Raw genomic sequence first — 21,488 nt, forward strand, 5'->3', positions numbered from 1 at the left:
TAGAATTTCTTCTGCAGAGCCTCCATCAGCTCCACCAGCCAGAGTTCCTCCTCACCCCAGGACTGCCATTCAGGGGCTGAGATCCAGATCAACTGCTTGATTCTCCCAAGGTCTTTAAGCTGAGGGGTTCAAAAATGGATGCTGCCACTGCCTGGGGCCAGGGCTAGACTGCATTCCCTTTTCACCCAGGTGAAAGAGCTTTTTCACTGACCTTTGAAGCTGTCTTTGGCATTTGTAAGTTGAGAAATCTGGGAATTCCAGCTGATCCCTGTGATTCCACATCCTGAAGCAGATGGTCCTGTCCATGCTGCGTGCCACGTGGCCACAGTTGGGATGGGCTCTATGGGCTGTGCTCTCTAACGAGCTTGGTGTGATAAACCTTACCTGTTGGCCTTCTAGGCTGTCTTGGGCTGGAAATCTCTTTCACCCTGTCATTTTGTGGCTTATGCTGCTCTAGAATTTGTTTGGAGTCATTTTTTATAGGTATTTTATGGGCTGTAGGGTGAAAGCTTCTACAGGTTCATCCTTCTACTCCACCATATTGGCTCCACCCCTGAATATACTTATCATCACAAAGGATAAGGTAAAATGGGCAATGATATCAGATAAGACTGAATTCAAACCATAAAACCTCAAAAAAATGAACATTTCATTTAACATTCCTCATGTTTTTATATAACAAATATATATTTCAATAATACATGGGCCTATGATCTATTTAATTTGGGAAATCCTTTCAACATTACTGATCACAGCCTATTCTCTTTTTTCAGAATGGTTATACTAATTTACAGCTCCATCAACAATCCCTGTCTTTCCACAACCCCTCCAACATTGATTATTCCCATCTTTTTCATCTTTTCCACTCTGTCTGTTATGAGGTCAAACTTCAGGCTTGTTTTGACTTGAATTTATTATTAGTGATTTAGAGCATTCTTTCTAACAGTCTGTAATTGAACAATTTAAGAGCTGTTCATTCAAAGGAGCTTATACTCCAAGAGGGGAAGATAATGCATATAAGGATAAGGAGGTGGTAGTCAGGAAGAAGTATCTTGGTAATATTGATTTGATTACTATTTTTAGAGCCAGAGTTGGAAATGGGATGAAGAACGGATAATGAAGAGATGGTCAGCTGGTGAATCTGCATCTGCTCTAGATGTTGCAAGAAGCCCAGGACAGGGCAAGAGTACTACTAGATAGAGGGAAAGGATTAAGGGTAGGCACATGGTATGCATGTAGTTTGACTGATCTATGACTTGGCAAGATCAGGTACATGCCTACCAGTTAGAAGCCAAGGGTCCCAGACCAGGAAGTTGGAGTGTTGGGGTGGAAGCAGAGTCTGCAGTACAGAAAAATATGTAAGAAATAGAGCAGCTTACCACTAGAAAGCTGGCCATTAGGTGATTAATTTCTTTGGCCAGAGAGCCACATAAAACCATCTTCTGATATGTCACAAGTCTTTAATCTGGATTGGTGGAGAGAATACCTACTCTAAAGAAATTACAAGAAATTTCAAGAAATTACAAGAAATTTTTCTTGAAGTACTGAAATAAAAGGATTAACAAAGAAATCAGAGATAACCACATATTTTTAAACTGAAAATAACAGACATATAAACAAAATTAAATGGAAGAAGCAGAGAACACATGTTTTTGTGAAGAACTTTCACACTTTCACTGATTATACTTGGATAAATTCAAAAAGCAAGAAATTATACACTATATGACATTTACAGCATAGCTCAATAAAATTAAAAATAAATAATTACTTAAGTAAAACCTATAGTGCTGTTGATGTCAGAGAAACATATGCTGAGATTTGGGGTGCTTGGGACCCCAAAATACCAATACCCCAGGATCCTGCCCAAATGAATTCAACTCAAAACTTCTTTTAGCCAAAGATAAACAAAGTTTATTTAAGATCCACCATATTGGGCTGACTCTTAAGAAGCCTCACCATTTGTGATGTTTGTATTAACAAGTGGGCCAGATTGAATTTGAGTTAGACTGAATCTGAGCACCTTCATGGAGACAAGAAGGATATTTTATACAGAAACATTGTGGGAGGGATCTGTGGATGGTCTAGTAGTCTGGGGTGATGGGAGGAGGGGTTTAGGGAGGCTTGAGGAGAAGTCTAAGGAGGATCTTGATGGTGCTGGGGTGAATAGAAGTCAGAACCAAGAGAGTGGAATTGTGATGTGATCAGGGGTGGGAAACAGCTGCAGGCAATCCTGGGGTAACAGAAAATGGAGGGTTAGGCTAGGTTAAGGGTAACAGATTTGGGCATGAAAAGTCATATTAAGTGGGAAGATTCAAGGGGAGTTCAAGGGGGTTCCCAGAGTTTGCACCCCATCAGGGCTACATGGTAAAAAAACATTAAATAGCAACTAAGCTTTTAAAGAAGAAATTAAAAATACCAGGATATTTGAAATATAATACTATGAAAAGCATTTAACAAAACGTATGCTATGTATTCAAAGAAGTACTTAATGCCAAATTTAGAGCAGTTTAGTAGAGTTTATCTACAGTAAAGAGGAAAAAAAATAGGATCTAAATTAAATCTGTACCACAGAACACTATGAAAAGAACAAAGTATAAGTCTAATGAAAGTAGGAAAAATGAAGATCAGAGCAGAAATAAATGTAATAGAAAATGTTAATAAACATTTCAAACGAATTAATAAGTAAAATCAAAAGCTGGGCTTTTAAAAGAGCAATGAAACTAATAAATCATCACTAAATTTAAATTAAAAATGGAAAAAGAAAACACAAATCACCAAAATTAGACACGAAAACGGGAACGCTTACAACAATTATGAAAGAAAAACAACTATCAAGGAATGTTATACATACCTGTAACAGTAACTTAAATGAGAAGATCTTTCCCATTCATTAATGGGCCCATGTGACCTGCCTGGGTTACATGGAAGGCTGAGTCACATGGAGCCTGTGGTGGGAGGAGTTTGCTGAAGGGGTAGAGCAGGAAGGGTGGAATAGGAAGAGGCAGAGCTAAAGCACAGCTGAGAGGAAATGTGGTCATGAGTCCAGTCAGAACTAGGCAAGTAGATAGCTGGCTAGCATGAGTGAAAGAACTTGTTTGTGATTTGTTTATGGGAGCTGGTTTGTGGGAAGCCTCGCAGGGGGAAGGCTTGGGGATGGTGTTGCCCCCTGCATTGATATTGTGTATAGATTCTTTGTTGCTATGATGTATTTCTGGTATCTGAATAAATGGTTTGGTTATGTCTTCCATGTGAAAAATCTGTTTTAGTTCACGATTTAGAATTGCACTGGGATATTCACAGACACTGTAGGTGCTGTGAATATCACATTAGCACTACAACGCCTTTGTCCTAAAAATTTTTACAACTTAAATGAAATGACTGAATAGCTGAACAGATGTAAATTACCAAAAATAATCAGAAGAAATAAGAAGTAAGGAACTTAAATAGTCACCATCAGAAAAAAAGAAAAGTCAATAATAAATTACCTAGAGAAAAAGACTCATCTCACCCAAATGGATTCATGGATGAATGTTCTCAAATCTTCACAGAACAAAACCATTCTGATACTACACTGTTTCTAGAAACAGTGAAAGATGGAATGCTACCCAATTATAATTATTAGGGAATTATGGCACTGATTCAAAAGACCCAATGCAAAGAAACTATAGGTTGATCTCAATAAATATAAACACAAAAGCTCTAAATTATATATCTATATGTATATGTAGATACACACATATAAATAAACACATACATATATATATGGAGAGAGAGAGAGGCAAAGGCTCAGTATTAGGAAAACTATTATTATAATTATTATATGCAAATATGATATACACATCAGTGAGGGGAACTCCTAGAGAGCAAACTTCTTCCCCCAAAGGTCATAACTATCATGAATAAGTTCTAAAGAGTTGCCTGAGACTCACAGAGATTCATTATCCATTCAAGATACTGAAGAAAAAGAAAACCACATCACAAACACAAAAAAAATAGAAAAAGAATTTTTTTCATAAAAATAATACAAAATATCTATTTCAAACCCAAAGCTTTCCTAGGAAGTGACCTTGGGCAAATCACTTGACCTTTCTGGGAATTATATTCCTGATTTGGAAAACGAAAGTGTGAAATGAGATGGCTTCTCAGGTCCCTTCTAACTCTAACTCTATAAACCATAATCCTAAAGAACATTCTATGGCAAGGTAAAAGAAGGGAGAGGAATAATTTCACCACTTCTAATTACCATAGCAATAAAAATTCTAACAACTATAGTAAGAATGGGAAAAAAAGATGTCAGAGGAAATAACTTAGGAAACTGAAAGGTAAATATCCTTGAAAGATAAAATATTATTATTAATAGCTGATATGGTTGTTTAACAAGAAAATCCAGTGGTCTCAGCAAAAAAAGTAACAGAGATGAATTAAACTATATATGGAATAAAACTAATAAATTTACTTGAATTTCAGTATTGTGGGAATATCAAACCACTCTAGTATCTTTGCCAAGAAAAATCTCAAAAGGGGTTACAAGGAATTAGACACAACTGAAACTACTGAACAACATCAAGATCATACCAATAAAATCAGATAAAGTATTGTTTTAAGAAAAAAATCAACTCCAATAACAGGGAGGCAAAAAATGTCTATGAAATTACTTTATATGGACATGTACATGATTTTAGTAAAAAGAATTATAAAAGTACATTGACAGAAATAATAGAAGATGTAAATTATTGCACTGACATACACTTGTGACCAAAAAGCTCTAAAATGAACTTCCTAAAATTATGACAAAGCTTGAATGGCCCCAAGAAGAGATGAGACAATACACCCCCTTTCTCTCCCTCCATTGAAGAGTGGGGAGCTATGGATGTGAATCGGTGCATACAACAGCAGACTTGCTAGATATATTGTTTTATTGTTTTTATTACTTGTTTTATTGAACTCTTTTCCCTCTCTTTTTAAATCATTTTTTATATGGCATAGTTCACAGGAGTTAAGAGGGGGATATATTCTGAATGAAGGCAATATAAAAACAAAAGATATCGATAAGAATCTTTTAAAGAAAATCCAAGCCTGAAGCATGAGACAAAGCAATGTAAAAATGCTAGCCCCCAAATTAACTTAGAAATGTAAGCTGATACCATTCAAAAGACTATGGTTTCTTTTACAGAACTGAATAATAGTATATTAAAACTTATGTGGAAAAAAAAAAGGCAAGACTATCAAGGATTAACATGAGAAGGGAAAAAATGACGATGAAGGTAACCCTAACCCTTCTTGAACTGAAGCACTAAATAAAACAATTATAATCAAAATTAACTGGTACTAAGCAAAAAAAATTTTAAAAAGTGGAATTGACAAAATTCCAAAAATAAACAATATTAGACATTAAAAAAGATGAGTTTTCAAAAAATCAGCAGAAAATAAACACTAAATAAATGCTTCATTATTAAATAAGTGTTTGCTAGAAACGGTCAGAAAATGGACAGATACATACAAAAAAAAAAGAATTTACATCTCTCACTTCAAACCACATAACATAGAAAATTAAAGCTACGTCACAGAATTGTGACCACAAAAGTTATAAAAATGAAGTTTATATATCTTAATTGTGAAAAGCAAACAAAATTTAATTTTTTAATCACACGGGCGAAATTATTAGAGATGGTGTACGAAAGATTTTATTATAAAAATCATAAAGTTCTGCATGACAGCCATATATTTAATATTTAAGAACCGGGGAGAGTTTAGGGCAAACACAACTAATGAAAATTAACATTTAAAACATATAAGGAATTGATTAAAAATTCAAGGGCAATATCTAGTCTCCTTTAAACAGGCAAAGGATATGAATAAGTAATTTACACCTGAGCATATACATTTATTTGAGCTACCACTTAAAATGTTTTCAATTGCACTATAAGAAAAACACATATGAATCAATAAAAGCAACAAAAAGCCATGAAACTCAATTCTGGCAAGGTTATGGAAAAATGGATACATATTTGGTAAATTTGTAAATTAACCATAATCTTTTTTAGCCATATCTGGAAATACATGAGTCAGAAAATGTTTTGAAAAATATTTTAAGCCAATAATTCCATGGTGAGGAAAATAAGCTAAGTACACTATCCAAAAAAAGAACCAAACCCCCCAAAACCCTGAAATATGAAAATAGATAATAGAATTATTTGGAAACATAAAGAATGTTCAATAAAGGGCTAAGTGGACCCTGATCTATCAATTAAGTGGAGCAATAACAATTTAACATAAAAATAGGGGATATCTAAAGAAATTTAGAGAGATTAGTATGAGGTAACATGGAATGAAGAAAGCACAAGCAGACAGCAGATACATTGTATCTACTATATACACATACACAATATATGCACTCATACAGAAGGGAATGGATAATAAAGAGAAAGTCACGGAGGGAACAACTGTTAAGCTGTTATAGACATTTTCTATGATTAAGTTAATCTTTCAAATGTGAATACTTGGAAATAAAGTTAAATTAAAGTTAATAAATGCTTGTTGACTTGCTTTTACTGTTAACATAAGTAAATAATAAATTCTCTAAATTCATTAAGAAAATTTCATTAATATAAAGAAACACCAGTGGAAAAATTCCTTCAATGAAGATCAGTAATTGGTCTGTAATTTACAGAAGTCAGGTGACTTGCCCGTAGTAACACTACTTATAAGTAGAAGCAAGGCTTACACTCATTTCTCTCTGACTCCAAGGCCAGCTGTTTGTATTTACTACTGCTTGCTAACTTTTAATCACAGAAACTAACAAATATAAGGAAGAGAAATAAGTGGTTACTATATGCTTTTTCCCTAATGTAATCAAAAGACTGAAATGGCAAGGAAAATGGAGGGCCACAGGCTTTGCAGTTCTATTAACTAAAGGGATCGAAGTTTCGTAAATATTCTAACCACAAACCTTGGGAATTTCACATACAAAATACTTACTGGTCCTCGAAGATCAATGAGTTCCTGTCTCATCTGGGAGACAAGAGCTTCCTTAGCAATCAGAGCTCGGTGTAGTCGCTCATTGAACTCGATAAGTTCTCCATGCATTTCTGCCACCTGAAAAATATATAACCCCAATCAGTCAATCAATCACCAAGTATTTTTTAAGCATTTCCATGTGCCAGATATTTCACTAGGCACTGAGTCTATAAATACAATGAAAGAAGCAATGCCTACTGAAAAGGAAAAAAACTCAAGAAGCAAATCTCCAAGTCAAATGACAACCTTAGTTTTGAGACTACTGGATTACAGATGTATGGATTTAAAACTGGAAATTTTAGCAGTCATTTAATACAATCCACTCATTTTACACCAAATGAAACTAAGGTCAAATGAGGTAAAGTGACTTAAGATCATACTGGCAATAACTCGTAGAGCCAAGAATTCAGACTCAGGTCCTTTGACTCCAAATCTAAAACTCTTTCTTGAGTTAATTCAGATGAGAAAACATGGCTGCTTTTTTGATAAGTAAATTCGTATATTCAAAGCTATCTGTTAAATATATATTGCAATCTTAGAATAGTTACACTGTGATAATCCAGAAAAATCTCTGGTTTTCTGAGCTTAAACTCTCTGGTGATAAGTTACCTCATGGCCCCTTCTCCCACATGGCATCTTTTCCACTTGATTTTTTTTATGCCTGGATGCTACAAACCTCCAGTTTCCAAGCCAATGGGATGATATTCCTCCCCTCTTTCTAAAATCCCTAGTTCTCTTCTACATTCCTCAACTAGTCATGTGTAGGGTGATGATGGAATCAGGAGTCCCATTCACTGTACCTAGAGAAGTGGTAAAAGCTTGGTATAATAACATGTCAGATGAGGGACAGCATCTGACAGGACCATAGTGGACTTTCCCCTCCTGCTCTGGTGACATTTTTGCTTGTATCGCTCCTGTTCTTCCAGTAGCTCTGTGGAAGTGGACGCTACTATCTACTACCTCAGATTGGGTACTAGGTATTGCCCCATCATCCTTTCCATCTCCCCCTCCACACTGCTTCTAATTAAACTACACAGTATCTAATTAAGCTATACAGCCTTTCCTTGAACACATCAGGGAAAGATTTATAATTTCTGATTGAACGGGATGGTCTCATTCCACTATAAAGCACTCTTTTAAGTCCCAGAGTAGTAACTTGATCTGCTATTGTGCCATATTTTCTATATGGATCCGATTCCTTAAGGACTGGGATAATGTTATGTAATAACTAACATTTTAGGTAATGCTTATTTCATATCCGGCACTGTGCTAAGCATTTCACAATTACATCATTTAATCCATGCAGTCTGAAATTCTGGGAAGTAGATGTTATTATTATCCCCGTTTTACAGATGGAAAACTAAGGCAGATAGGGGTTAAGTGACTTGCCCAAGGTCACAAAGCTAGACAGTGTCTGAAGTAATATTTGAATTCAAGTCTTCCTGATTTGAGGTCCAGTGTTACATCCATTGTGCCACCTAACGGCTGCAACTAAATCTTTTAATATTCCCCAGTGATTTGCACAAAGTTAACAACTATTTTATCATGATAATATCTAGACACAAAAATAACCACTCTCCATAATGTTAAATAAATAGAAAACAAATTCTAATAAATTATTTTCCCCTACTGATTATAATAAATCAAAGGTCTTTAGTTAAATACAGGCCTACAATTAAAGTATAACATGGATATAATAAAATTAAGACAGCTAAGAGAAATTCTCTAGGGCTACTTTTGAGATACAGTTAAGAAATGGCCTTCAAGCAGCTTCAGATGAAGTCAGACCTTGAAAAAAGGTCAAGGAAGGAGACAAAAATCTTCCATGGTACAGAATGATAAAAGTTTGATTTTGAATATAGGAAAAAATAGCCTTTTAATGTGTATCTTTCTAAATGGTATCTGGAACTGATTTTAAGTGCAAGTCAGGATCAGATGTCAAGAAGTGGAAACTCCTATTTGAAATAATAACCTCATTATTTTTCAATAAAGAGTTAAAAAGTATTATAATATTTTAAACTTTAAGCATTGAGCAAATGAACTAAATGGTATCTCAAACCAATTATGGGAAAGAAAGGGTAAAGAAAAATGGGCCTTTCTCCTGCAGAACACAAATTTAAGGATAGATCAATCAAGAGATTTTTGCCTTCACCACATACAGAACCAAATTCAATGTATGTATTATTTCCTCTCCTAATTACTAACCCTGTATCTTCACTGGTATACCAACAAACTATCTGTATTCATTAAGTTAATCTAGATACTAATACTGGTCTCCTTTAGGTTGATGACGTCCCTTCCTTCCCACTCAGAGTAGCCGCTTTGTGTTGCAAATATGTGGCAAGGCTTTATTTCCAAAAACTTAAAATCCACCAAGGAAACACAACAGAGTCAGGAGAGGTAGGAGAGGTGAAACACAAGCCAGAAGAGCTGCCATTATAAGTCTGAAAGATGTAGGGAAGTACTTGGTTGATGAGAGTGACACCTTTAGTTCCAGCCTGCTTACTGTTTGCACTAAGTCCCTTTCCTTACCCTCCCACCCCTAGTTCAGTCTCATTGCAACAAGGCTGATTTTCATCACTATTATGCTGACAAATGTGGAAACTACCATTGCTTGACCAGAGTACCACATGTCAGGCTGCTCACCACTACGTCTCCAGTCTGGCTTAGAGGTTCCAACACCAAACCTCTCCAGTCCAGGACACAGTCCAGGATGAGACACACAGAAACCAGACTTCATAGCAGGACCTCTAGCAAAAGAAGGGTCTCATTTACCAGGCCAGACTAAAGCACATGCTCCCATGGACAAGGAATCTTCTGATTGTGCATCATTCGCCATTATCTTTAGATGAGGCAAAGAAAATGGTACAACTGAATATACCATTCAGGTCCATGGGGACTTGATCATCAAGTGTTTACAGACCTACATCCTCAGCACAATGTCCCCTCCTCATAGCATCCTAGCTTTGGAGGTAGAAAGGTTCCTAAAGGACACCTAGTTCTTTCCTCTTGTTTTATAAATAAATTTAACCTCAAAGAATTTAAATAACATGCCCATGGTCACACGATGGCAGAACAGAGATTCAAAAGCAAAATCTAACATAGTACCTGATACACAGTAAACACCTAATAAAAGTTTTGTCTGTTTTTCCATTGTTTCCATTACAAAAAAAAATGTTATAATCCTATTCAATGAATCATTCTTGAGAGTTATAACTAGTTGTAAGAGATATTATTTCTCTATTCTATGGCTAGGAAAATTCCATCTCCTCTCTCTATCCCTATCACTTAAAATCTCCTACCATTACTCATTCGTTATTCTCCTCTAGCATCAAGCATACGTTCCCTCATGAACTTCACACAGAGCCAGGAGCCAAGAAAAGACAAACTACTTGCTCCTTACCATCAATTCCAGGCCCTCCCTCAGCCTCCACCACTCAGCAACCTCTGCTCTTCGGTTCTTTGCTCCAGTCCCTGATGAAGAACTGGTGACTCCTTTTCTTGTCAAGGTTAAGGCTTTATGCCCTCAATCTCATCCCTCTCAGTCTTCCCTAGTAATTTACCCCTTGCTAGGTCTCCCCTTTTTTTGTCTTCGTTCCTTATTAATTGGCCTCTCAACATCTACCTCAAACAAGATCTGACCATCCTTTTAAAAATCACTCAATTCTTCCACTCCCTCAAGCAATCATCCATGTCACTGATCCCTTTCATACTCAAATTATATAAAAAGCTATTTGAGGATCTTGCCTTAACTCCTCACTTCCCATAAACTTTCAAATACTTTAAATCAAGATTCTAATCCCATCACCCCCTTAAAACTGTTCTCTCCAAAACTGCCCCCCAAATGCTTCATTTTTAATCGCCAAATGTGACAGGTTCTTCTTAGTCCTCATTTTACTTGACTTATATAATTTTTGACTCTGCTAACCAACCTCCTCTCTACCACCTGTTGTTCTTTTGAAACCATGCTCTCTTTCCTGATTCTCGTAACAGCATAGCCACTCATACTCAGTCTCATTTAGTGGATAATCATCAATGTCTTTTAACATTTCATAGGTACAGGTTCAGTATCTGAGTGCCTATTTGTTACACATAAAGCTTTTATAATCTCTATACAAAATATGCACAGGAGATTCCTCATTGAAGAAGACCACTTAAAGCTGCATATTACAATATTGCTTTGGTAACTAGTAACTGATAAAGATGGTGTATTGTTAGTCAACTGTATGACTAAAGATGAAAGTCTCCTTAAGAAAATTACTTCCGGGGGCAGAGCCAAGATGGCGGAGTAGAAGGATGACCTGTAAGAGCTCTCCTCCCACAGCCCATAAAATACCTGTAAAGAATGACTCTAAACAAATTCTGGAGCAGTAGAAGCCACAAAAGGTCAGAGTGAAAGAGATTTCCAGAGCAAGGCAGCCTGGAAGGCCGACAAGGAAGGTCTATCCCACCAGTCTTGGAGCACAGTGCAGCCCATAGAGCCCAGCACGGCTTGGAACAGCTCAGACAGGATGGCAGCAGGCCTCAGGGGGTGGAATCACAGGGAGTTGCTGCAGTTCCCAGATTGCTCAACCCACAAACACTAAAGACAGCTTCAAACGTTAGTGAGAAAGCTCTTTCTGGCCCAGTAGCCCCAGGGCTGCAGCATCCATTTTTGTAGCCCTCTGTCTAAAGACCCTGGGGGAATCGAGCAGCTGATCTGCATCTCAGCCCTGAGAGGCGGCCCTGGGGTGAGGAGGAGCACTGACGAGCTGGAGCTGGAGCTGGAGCTGGAAGCACTTGTGCAGAGGGAATCATACTCACAGATACAGGGGTAGAAAAGCTTGCAGTAACTCCCAGACCAGAGCACAGGCCAGGAGAGGAGTGAACTCCTCTCCCTTGACTGCTCCACCTTGGAGGAACTGGGAACTTACAGGTCCCCAGAGTATACCCTCCTCTTGACAAAGGACTCAAAAGTCAAGTAACTGACTGGGAAATGCCCAAAAAAGGGGAAAAAAATAAGACCAGAGAAGGTCACTTTCTTGGTGAAAAGGTATTTTCTTCCATCCTTTCAGATGAGGAAGAACAAAACATATAATCAGAGGAAGAAAATTACTTCTGAAATCTAGTACTACTTCACACCATTAAGCTAGGGGGAAAAAAGAGAAAACATAAGATAATTCATTGTTGGGCTATGGGAATAAAGACACACTAATTCTCTGCCGTTGGAACTATGAGTTGGTTCAACTGAACTGGGGAACAATTTGGAATTATGCAAGAAAAGTTGCTAATTTTTTCATATCTTTAGCCCTAGAGATTCCAGTCTCTAAGGGGGTTTATGAACAGCAAGAAAAAAATCTACATCATTTGCTATAACAAAGAGTTGGAAATATGTGCCCAATAATTGGAATGAACAATTGCATTTAATATGACATATTAGTAAATCACAATGAATGAAGAATATGAAGAATTTGGGGAAAAAAACTGGAGGACCCATGTGAAATAACAGAGGACGAAAACATACAGTCAAAAGAACCTTATACACAATAACTAAAACAAATACTACAATAATTATTGAGAAGGAACAAAACTGATCAAATAAAATGGTCAATATTAGTTCTATCTTTTCAAAGTTAAAGGCCGTAACCTTCTTTCCAGACAGCAATAAATAAATAAACTGGAGAGAACGTAACTTTGTATGCAAGTTTGCTTGGATATTTGTTGTTATACTGAAAACAATATGTCAATTTTTTTAATCATCTCTGAAAGTCTAATATATACAGATCATTCTCAAAGATTTTAAAGGCATGAGAAAATACACATGCATGTCATTATTTGCTACTGTACAAATACCCTTTTTGTATATTAATGTCACCATCTAAGATCTTTTCTAATTATTTGGTGCCTAACCTTCTTTGCACTGCCCTGAAAATTGATTCCTATATTTTGAAAATAGTGGTGCAAGGATTTTTTTCTGCTTGCACTTGCTTTTAGTTGCTTTTCCAAGTTTCACTTTTTTTAATGCCATTTCAATTTTCTCATATAGCACAAGTGGTATCAACATGACAGATTTCAAATTTAATGATTCTACTATCTTCAATGATGAGAAATTATCACCACGGAAATTCTATCAACTTCATTTTGCTCCAGATGAGCTGCTGATCTTCATAAGCAAAAGAACTTTCCGCCCTGGGATCCTCACAGGCCCAAATGAAAAAAGGCAACCCTCCCCTGCAAAAAAAGTCCAAAAAACTAAAGCAGTAGTACTTACTTCCAAGTACTATTGTGAGGATCAAAGGAGATAAAGTAAAATATTATTTAAATGTTACCAATTTTTATTTAAATATGTTAACCACATAAAAAATAGTGATAATCAAAGTCATTGTTATACCTTAACCCAATTCTCATTTTACAGAATCAGCAACTTATTTGAAAAGATTAGGATTACCAGGGTCCATTTTAGCTACAAATACATGATTTTTCTTCTAATTTGATATTTATTTTTATCTTTGTGATAATTAAGTAATGATCTAACTGAACACAGATTCAAAAATAATTCCAGTATAGGTTACCAAAGGTTTCACATCTGTTAAGATACAATCAATTTTATTTTTCATGGAGTAGTTAGTTCCTTGTCATTTTCAAAATGTTGCATCTTTCTTCTTGAAGTATTCATGACAAACAGTTCATTTATTCTTGTTAATGGAAGGCTTCTGAGTAAGCTACAAGTTTCTGCCATCTTATATTTCTTAATTTTCCCCTCTGCCTAGCCTGGCATTGAAGTCATCAAGCATCAAGGTATATGTTGAGTTTGGAATGAATGACAGGGCCTCATCAGAGTTTCTCTGTTTCTTCATTTTCCATAACAGATGTTAATGCACAAAGTGCAATTATTTTCATAGTGGTCTATCTATTTACATTCACTGTGTGCGCTGTCAGACCAGGTGATCAGCGTCCCATGAAATGATGTTTCTTACTGCTTTGGAATAAAGGAGGATTCCATCAGTCCTTGTATTTATCTCTCCAAGGAGAACCTATGAGCCATTCCTCCATTTGACTGAAATGTGTTTATGTCTTCTACTTTCATTTACAATAAGAATGCCAGTACTACTGTGGTTCAATATCAATATAACAGCAGGTTATATTTTAATCTAATAAATATTTTAATGTATTCATGTATTTTTCCAATGTTTGTGTTGTCATGTTCGTGCCCTATTGCTTTTTCTTGTTGAATTCAATCTGGAAACTTCTCAAGGGAAGGAACCAGGCTCACTTAAACTTAATCCATAAGGTTCTTTTTATAGGCCCTATATGTGTGAAATCATTCGTAAATGGTTTTGACTGTGTAATTTAGACAATTAAAGTAGCAGTTATATAACCTGCCTTATAATGTAATGTCCTATTTCTTATATAGATCAGGTTCCTGAAGGGCAGGACCTATATCGCATTTCTCTGCATCCATTCAAAGTAATCTTTATACTTAACATGCTTGATAAATAATAATGATAGCTAGAAGAGATCATTTAGCATGACATGAAATTTAAAATAGAAGACAAGTTCTGTTTCTTCCTTGAAAACAAAGAATATTACAACTCAGGATAAGCAACAAACTTCACATTATGCTCTAAGCTCTAATCCTAATTCTTCTAATTAAAACTTGTGGAACTTCATATAATCAGCAATGACCCTATTTCCACAGTCCCTATTTCTTTAAAGGAAGGCTTCAATCATGGTATAAAACTGATAAAGCATGTAGCAAGAACCATATAATTAGAAAATTAAAAATAATTCACTACCATTTAATCACTCTTTTCTTTATACAGAAATGAAATTAATATATCTAATTTGCATATTTCTTTTCTACTTAAAAGGCTTTAGCTTATATCCTTTTGGCCTCTAACAAACACAATATCTTTAATAACACTTCTGTGAACATTTCCAAACTGATATCACATCAGCCCTCCATGAGCCTACTAAAGGCTGTGAATCAATTTACCACATAGTAGGCAGGAATTATACAACTGCCAATATTGCTGCTAAATACCTGCTAATATGCACCACAAAATGGGATCTTTAAATAAACTTCACTGCCATTTCCAAAGCCGATATTTTGCAATGGGAGGAAATGCATTAAAATCATTTTCCATAAATGCATTAAACATAGAAACATCCCAGCGCCCTGTGTTTATCCAAAATCTAATTTCTCTCATGAAGCTATAAAACTGTCTGGACCATATCAGACAATGCTTTCATTTCACAGAGAAAAAGCTGATCAAATCTTTAATAATAATTCCTAGTAGCCAATGGAATTGCCATATTTACCTTTATGGAGTACTGTAACTAAACATCATTAAATCTATGAATTTTAATATGCTATATTCCCATATATGTATCACATTAAAGATTCCTATAATAGTAGGAATCCTTGAATAATATTTTACATCTTCAGGGTAAAAGAAAATAAAAATTTAAGACTCAGAAATAGCTTTTAAACAGGAGACTATAACTATAAATTATTCCTATAATGATTATTTTTTTTCTAAGAGCTGCACAAGATCAGGATATTAGAATCCCTGTTTATCATTTGTCCTACATTCCCTACCTATCACACAGGCAGATACGGATCACTGATGAAACACAAATATAGTGAGTAGGAGAGTGCTTAGAGAGAAGCAGCAGGAGACTGAGGCAGGATACTACTGTTCTAATCCTGAATATGCCACTGGGTAGCTGTGTGACCTAGGGCAAGTCAACTTACTTCTGTGGACCTCAGTTTCCTCACCTGCAAAAAAAGGAGTTTAGGTGAAGTATAAAATGTGTACATCTTCTAGGTCTAAAAATTACATGAGAATAACAACATCTCCCTTTAAGCTTAGTCAAGTACACACTCATGCACATACATACATGTACAAGTATGTATATATGTACATCTCTCTGCTGGGAAAAATGAAAATGCAAAATAATGAAAACATTTCTTCTTGGTTTCACTCAACAGTGCCATGACCTCCTCAGGCATAAGAAGCAAGGCAGCTAGCAGTGATGAGGAGCACAAGTGCCACATGATTTCACAGAATATGCACATTCTGCAGGCAAACGTTGGTTAATTAAAAATATATATATATATTTATTAAAAGAATATGTACTTTCTTAGTATTTAGTCCAATCTGTCTTAAATATCAATGATAAAATGTTCTCCTCTGCCTTAATATAAAGTGTTGCCTCTTAACTGTTTTGGGAACCTTTCCACATTCCACATTTTTTAGATGCTCGATTCAGTATGCTAAACGTAGACTGCCAAATACACGAGAAAATATTTTGTGACTGGTCATAGCTGGTGCAGTCTCAAACATGGGATCCCTCTTCAAGACAGATCAATTTCTCATCCTGTGTAATCCTCATGCACAATCTCCCACAGATCTACATAAAACCTCTCCAGTACACAGACAGCTTTCCTCTATGTCGTATTCTATTTCAGTGCTTGCTGGGCAACAGTGAAGGCCTTGTTCACTTTTGTAAAGGCCAGAGCAGTTGTCCTGCTGGAACATTCTCTGATCCTCCAAGATCTTGCAAAGTTAGTTACTTTAGCATCAACGGAGAGTGCACAACTCTGCCTCACTTAAATCCAAGTCAATGCATCACCCCATGATGTCACTAGTCCTCTTCCAAAAACATCAGACCAACAACATCAACAATGGATTCAGGTTATTCAAGGGGGCATTGAACATTTGTGTTCTGTCCTTTCCAGTCCCAAAATGATTCTCCTCACAGAAAAGAGAAGTAAATTAATGGTTGAGTAGTTCAGCCTTCTCATAACTATTCATCATCTACCTTGAATAATGAGAGGAAGCAGGATAAAGTGGATAGAGGACAGGCCTGGGAGGCAGAATATTCTGGTTCAAACCTGCACAACCTGTGGCAAGCCAAAGGATTTCCAATGCCTGCAAAAAACGTAGAGGAAAAAATCCTTTGCAAGTAGAGAAAATCCTCTGGAATGCTCCAAGTGGCCTGTGGGCAGTAAGCATGGGAGGACCACAAGTCTGTAGGCCTGAGGCAGATCTAGATTTCACTTTGAGCATATAACAGCCACGTGACTCTGGACAAGTGGCTTGGTCTCTACACGCCTTTGGGCACTTCTGTAAGATTAACCACTTCTTTAATCTTCTTTAAGCCACAGCTTAGCCAAAAAGACCTTTCCTATTCTCCTTTACATCTGTCACCAACCTCTGCTCATTCTAGGCCTCAGTACATGATAGCATTCTTATACAACTGGGCTAAAATTGTATTAATCCATACTTGTCTGCGCCTGCTTTTATCTTCTATACATTTCTTCTAAAATTGTGAGTTGTTCATTAAGTTTTCTATAGAGCTACAATGATCATAGTTCCCTTCCTTTTCAGCTGTTGGAATTACTTCTGGTTCTGTCTTCAAAAACTCATCCTGGAGAGGTTCCCATCCCTCTCATGCAGACTTAACTGGAGAATACGGTATCATTGGATCCTAGCTATGCTCCGCCCTCCCAACATCTAGGGCACATGTTGGCCGACATATTCTGCTTCCTTTCCTTCTCTCTCACAAATTTTCAGCTGAAGTTATTTACACCAAAGTGTAATTATCTCAGTGTGTGCATGAAAGTATGTATGTAAATGTATGTGTATATATGTATGTATGTATGTACATCAACAGCCAGTTCTTTATCGGTCAGAATCATGTCCACAGTAGAAAATCTTGTCACTTCTGCAACTTATCATTAAAATAAGTAAGAGAGTTCCAAAAAATGAAATTGTCATTTCATTTTTCATCACTGAGAATTTTGTGTCGGTCTTCCTCATGGACTCATCTAACTCCACCTTCTGATAAGGTAGATGATCACTAGCTAGCAACACTGCTTCTGCTTCTCCCTCACTGACCCTCGCCCAAATGCCCCTCCTTCATGAGTTCATTTTCAGGATCCACAATGCTACTACACTACTCATCTGAGGTCATTCTAGGAAAACAAGCATTTGTTAGGATTCTATCCCCCTTAAAAAAGTCTTGGGGGCAGAAGTATTTACCTATTCAAAAATATTCACAGCTGCTCAATCTGTACTATCAAAAAAAAATGAGAAACAACGTGTATGTCCAAGAATCAAGGAATGGCTGAACAAATTATGTTAAATCAACGTCTACACAGAAGACGATTCACAAGACAGAGTAGATAAAGTCCGCCTGTGAAGCACAGAGACATAGGTTCCACTAAACTGGTCACGTGACTCTGGACAAATCACTTAACCTCTCAGTATCCCCAGGCAAGTCTGGAAGACCACAACGTATGGGCAAGTTGCTATCTGTATTGGTGGAGAGATTTTCCTCACTGAAATTACCTTATATCAGGAGTTCTTAACTAGGGTCTGTGAACTTAAAAATAAATTTTGATAGTAATGTTTCAATACAATTGATTTTTTTTGTAATCCTATGCTTTTTATATATTATGCATTTAAAAACATTATTCTGAGAAGAATATTTTTCACCATATAACCAAAGGGATCCAGGACACCAAAAAGAGTTTAAGAACTCCTACTCTATACCAACATCCAGATACCCTTAAAAAAACTAATGCAAGAGAATACATACTAGGATGCTATAAATAAAATAAACGTGACTCATGCAAGGAAGGCAGGATCAATTTCACATAAAGGAGGTAGTACAGACCTGAAGTGTCAAATTCACAGGTGAGCTGCAAGCTGCTGACAAAAATGTATGATAGAGCCAGATTACAATGTCATTGGGAAATGTTTAACAAAATAAATAAAAATATAGTACAACACAGGTAATGCTAATTTGTGGCTTTCTAAATTGCCATGGAGTTTGACATCAGTAATACAGAGTGAGAGAATGGAAGGAGAACGTAAAGTGTACATATACATACTAACTACAATTCTACAATTTTATTGTTTGAAAAAAAAGTAAAAAGAAGAAAGGAAAGAAGGGCCAAAGGTGACTGAACTTTGGGAATGACTGGAAACGTGAAACAACAAAAGAAAGTTATTTTATTTGTTTGTTGTCTGTAAATTCACTGAATTCTATCTAATTAAAGACTAGGAGCTTAGGGAAAGATCTTGTCCCTTATGTGTGTGTGTTCGTCCTTCGATGCCGAAGAAGACCATGCCATCAAAGAAATGATGACATGACTTGCACTTGACTTTGTTTTGAGTGAGGGAGGGCTGTGCAGGTCACCAGCCTTACTTCTCCTCCACAGCCATCTGAATCCAATGACCAGATATTCATCAGGATGACTGGAGATGACTCAGGATGAGGCAATTGGGGGTTAAGTGACTTGCCCAAGGTCACACAGCTAGTGAGTGTCAAGTGTCTAAGGTGAGATTTGAACCCTGGTCCTCCTGACTCCTGCACTGGTGCTCTATCCACTGTACCACCTAGCTGCCTTGTCCCTTATAGTATATAGCTAACAGCATTCACTGGTAGTTATTAAGTCATAAAAAATGTTGTTGACCCAAAATCATTTTCTTAGAGCATTTTTTTATTTGTCCTGCACTTACGCAGACTAAAATTTAAAACAGCCAGTTGGTTTTTTTTGACATTCTCATCTGCACTGGCTGCAGTCAGGTGTCAGAAATGTCTTTGTAGTAATTACCATACTATATTATTACAGATGCCCTGTGTCCTATATGCTCTGAATTATCTTTTTTTAATCTAACTAAACTCATAAATACAGTGCTGAGGTAGGAGTTGGGAAGAGAAACATTAACCTGAATTTTTCTATACAGGCTTCTGTAGAAATTGATGCTTGCTCTGCAATAGTATCTTCTGCTTACACTACCTCATTCGACTAGTTAAGGATGGGGGTAGGAGGTGGAATTGGTGGGAAAGCCAAATATTTTTAGCTAAAGGAATGAAATCCATAGCAGTAATTTTTTTTTTAAATCTTTCTCCTTCCTTCCATCCTTAATTACCAAGCAAAGTAACCTGGTACTTTTCTATATCAGCCAGGCCTGGAATCAGGAAAACTCATCTTCCTCAATGCAAATCTACCCTTAGACACTTACTAGCTGCGGGAGTCTTGGCAAGTCACTTAATCCTGTTTACCTCAGTTTCCTCATCTGTAAAGTAAGCTGGAGAAGGAAATGGAAACCACTCCAGTATCTTTGCCAGCAATACCCCAAGTGGGTTCACACAGAGTTGAACACTACTGAAAACAACTGAACTGAAATGGTTATATTTGTTGGGTTAACACTGTGGCTAGAAACTGTTCTTTATTCACTCAATACAAGTGTTTTTATGTTCAATGACCTCATAGGCTTGGAACTACAAACATAATTGAAGGCATGGAGCAGCGAATATCCTAATGAGACTATATGGCACACTAAAACTTATGGAAAATTCCTAGGACTTCATCCACAAGAAATGAAACTCCTGTCAAGGTTGCCTGCCTGATATACAGGTCTTCAAAAAGACTTGGCATCAAAAGATCACATTAATGATATCGTCAGTCCCAGAAATCTGGGCAAAATGTATCCAGTTTGCATTGCTATGACCTCTATATTTAGATATAGTGTCTTTTAGTATAAGTTCTAAGAAGACATAAGGAGTAGCTGTGTTTCCCTAGGTCCTTTTATCTCTAACATTAAATGTCCTGCTTTTTTAATAATGGTGGAAATCCACATAAGCTACTGAGATCTTTGACTACATAACAATTTACTTCTGTAAATGACTTTCATACCTTGGGGTCCAACGAACATGTTATTCCAGTAGGATACGAGTTCCTTTAAGGCAGGGACTCTCTTACTTTTGACTCTGGATCCTCAGCTCTACCCTCTCTCTTAACTTACAGTCTCAAATCTCCAACTAATTGACAGACATCTCAATCTGGATGTAAGCATCTTATAAACTATATGTAGAAAATTAAACTCATTCTCTATCCACCAAGATACTAGCCTCTTCTTAACTTCCCTATACTATCCAAGGTATCACCATCACCCCATTAATCCACCATCGCAACCTAGGTGTCATTCTCAACTCCCTCTCATAGAGCTAAGGTACAATCAGTGGTTAACTCCTGTCATTTCTACCTTCTTAATATCTCTTGTAAATTCCCCCTTCTTTCCTCTGACACTATCACCACCCTAGTACAGACCGTCATCACCTCATGCCCAGGCTATTGCAATAGCCTGATGATTGGTCTCCCTGCCACAGTAGAATCTTTCCCCACTCCAATCTATCCTCCACTCAGCTGTCAAAGTGATCATTCTAAAACACAGATCAAAGCATACTCTCCACCTACTATTCAATAAACTCCAGCAGTTCCCTTTAGACTCAAATACAAAGCCCTCTGTTTGGCTTTTACAATCCTTCACAACCTTGACTCTTCTCTCTTATATCTTCTTATACCTTATTTCCCTGCACACACTTTGTGATCCAGGGATATTGATCCCCCTGCTGTTCTTTGCACTGTGACACTCTCTCTGAACTACGAGTATTTTTACTGGCTGTCCTCA

At 36.7% G+C, this 21,488-nt stretch overlaps 1 protein-coding gene across 7 annotated transcripts in view; it reads right to left on the reverse strand.

Annotated features, from left to right (window-relative positions):
- Positions 1–21,488, reverse strand: part of SNX29 (sorting nexin 29) — a 688,321-nt gene that overhangs the window by 296,356 nt on the left and 370,477 nt on the right. For 5 of the 7 annotated variants that reach the window (XR_011967204.1, XM_072609956.1, XM_072609991.1 and 2 more), the window contains one exon: positions 6,979–7,095. Coding sequence is in view for 5 of the 7 variants with exons in the window: in XM_072609956.1 (XP_072466057.1) it covers positions 6,979–7,095 (117 nt within the window). In the remaining 2 variants the exon portion in view is untranslated. Of the gene's footprint in view, positions 1–1,778; positions 2,231–6,978; positions 7,096–21,488 lie in introns of those variants that run through there. The other 2 variants (XM_072609983.1, XR_011967210.1) reach the window with 2 other exon arrangements.

This window comes from Notamacropus eugenii, chromosome 1 (genome assembly GCF_028372415.1).
Source record: "Notamacropus eugenii isolate mMacEug1 chromosome 1, mMacEug1.pri_v2, whole genome shotgun sequence".
Classification (NCBI taxonomy): domain Eukaryota; kingdom Metazoa; phylum Chordata; class Mammalia; order Diprotodontia; family Macropodidae; genus Notamacropus; species Notamacropus eugenii.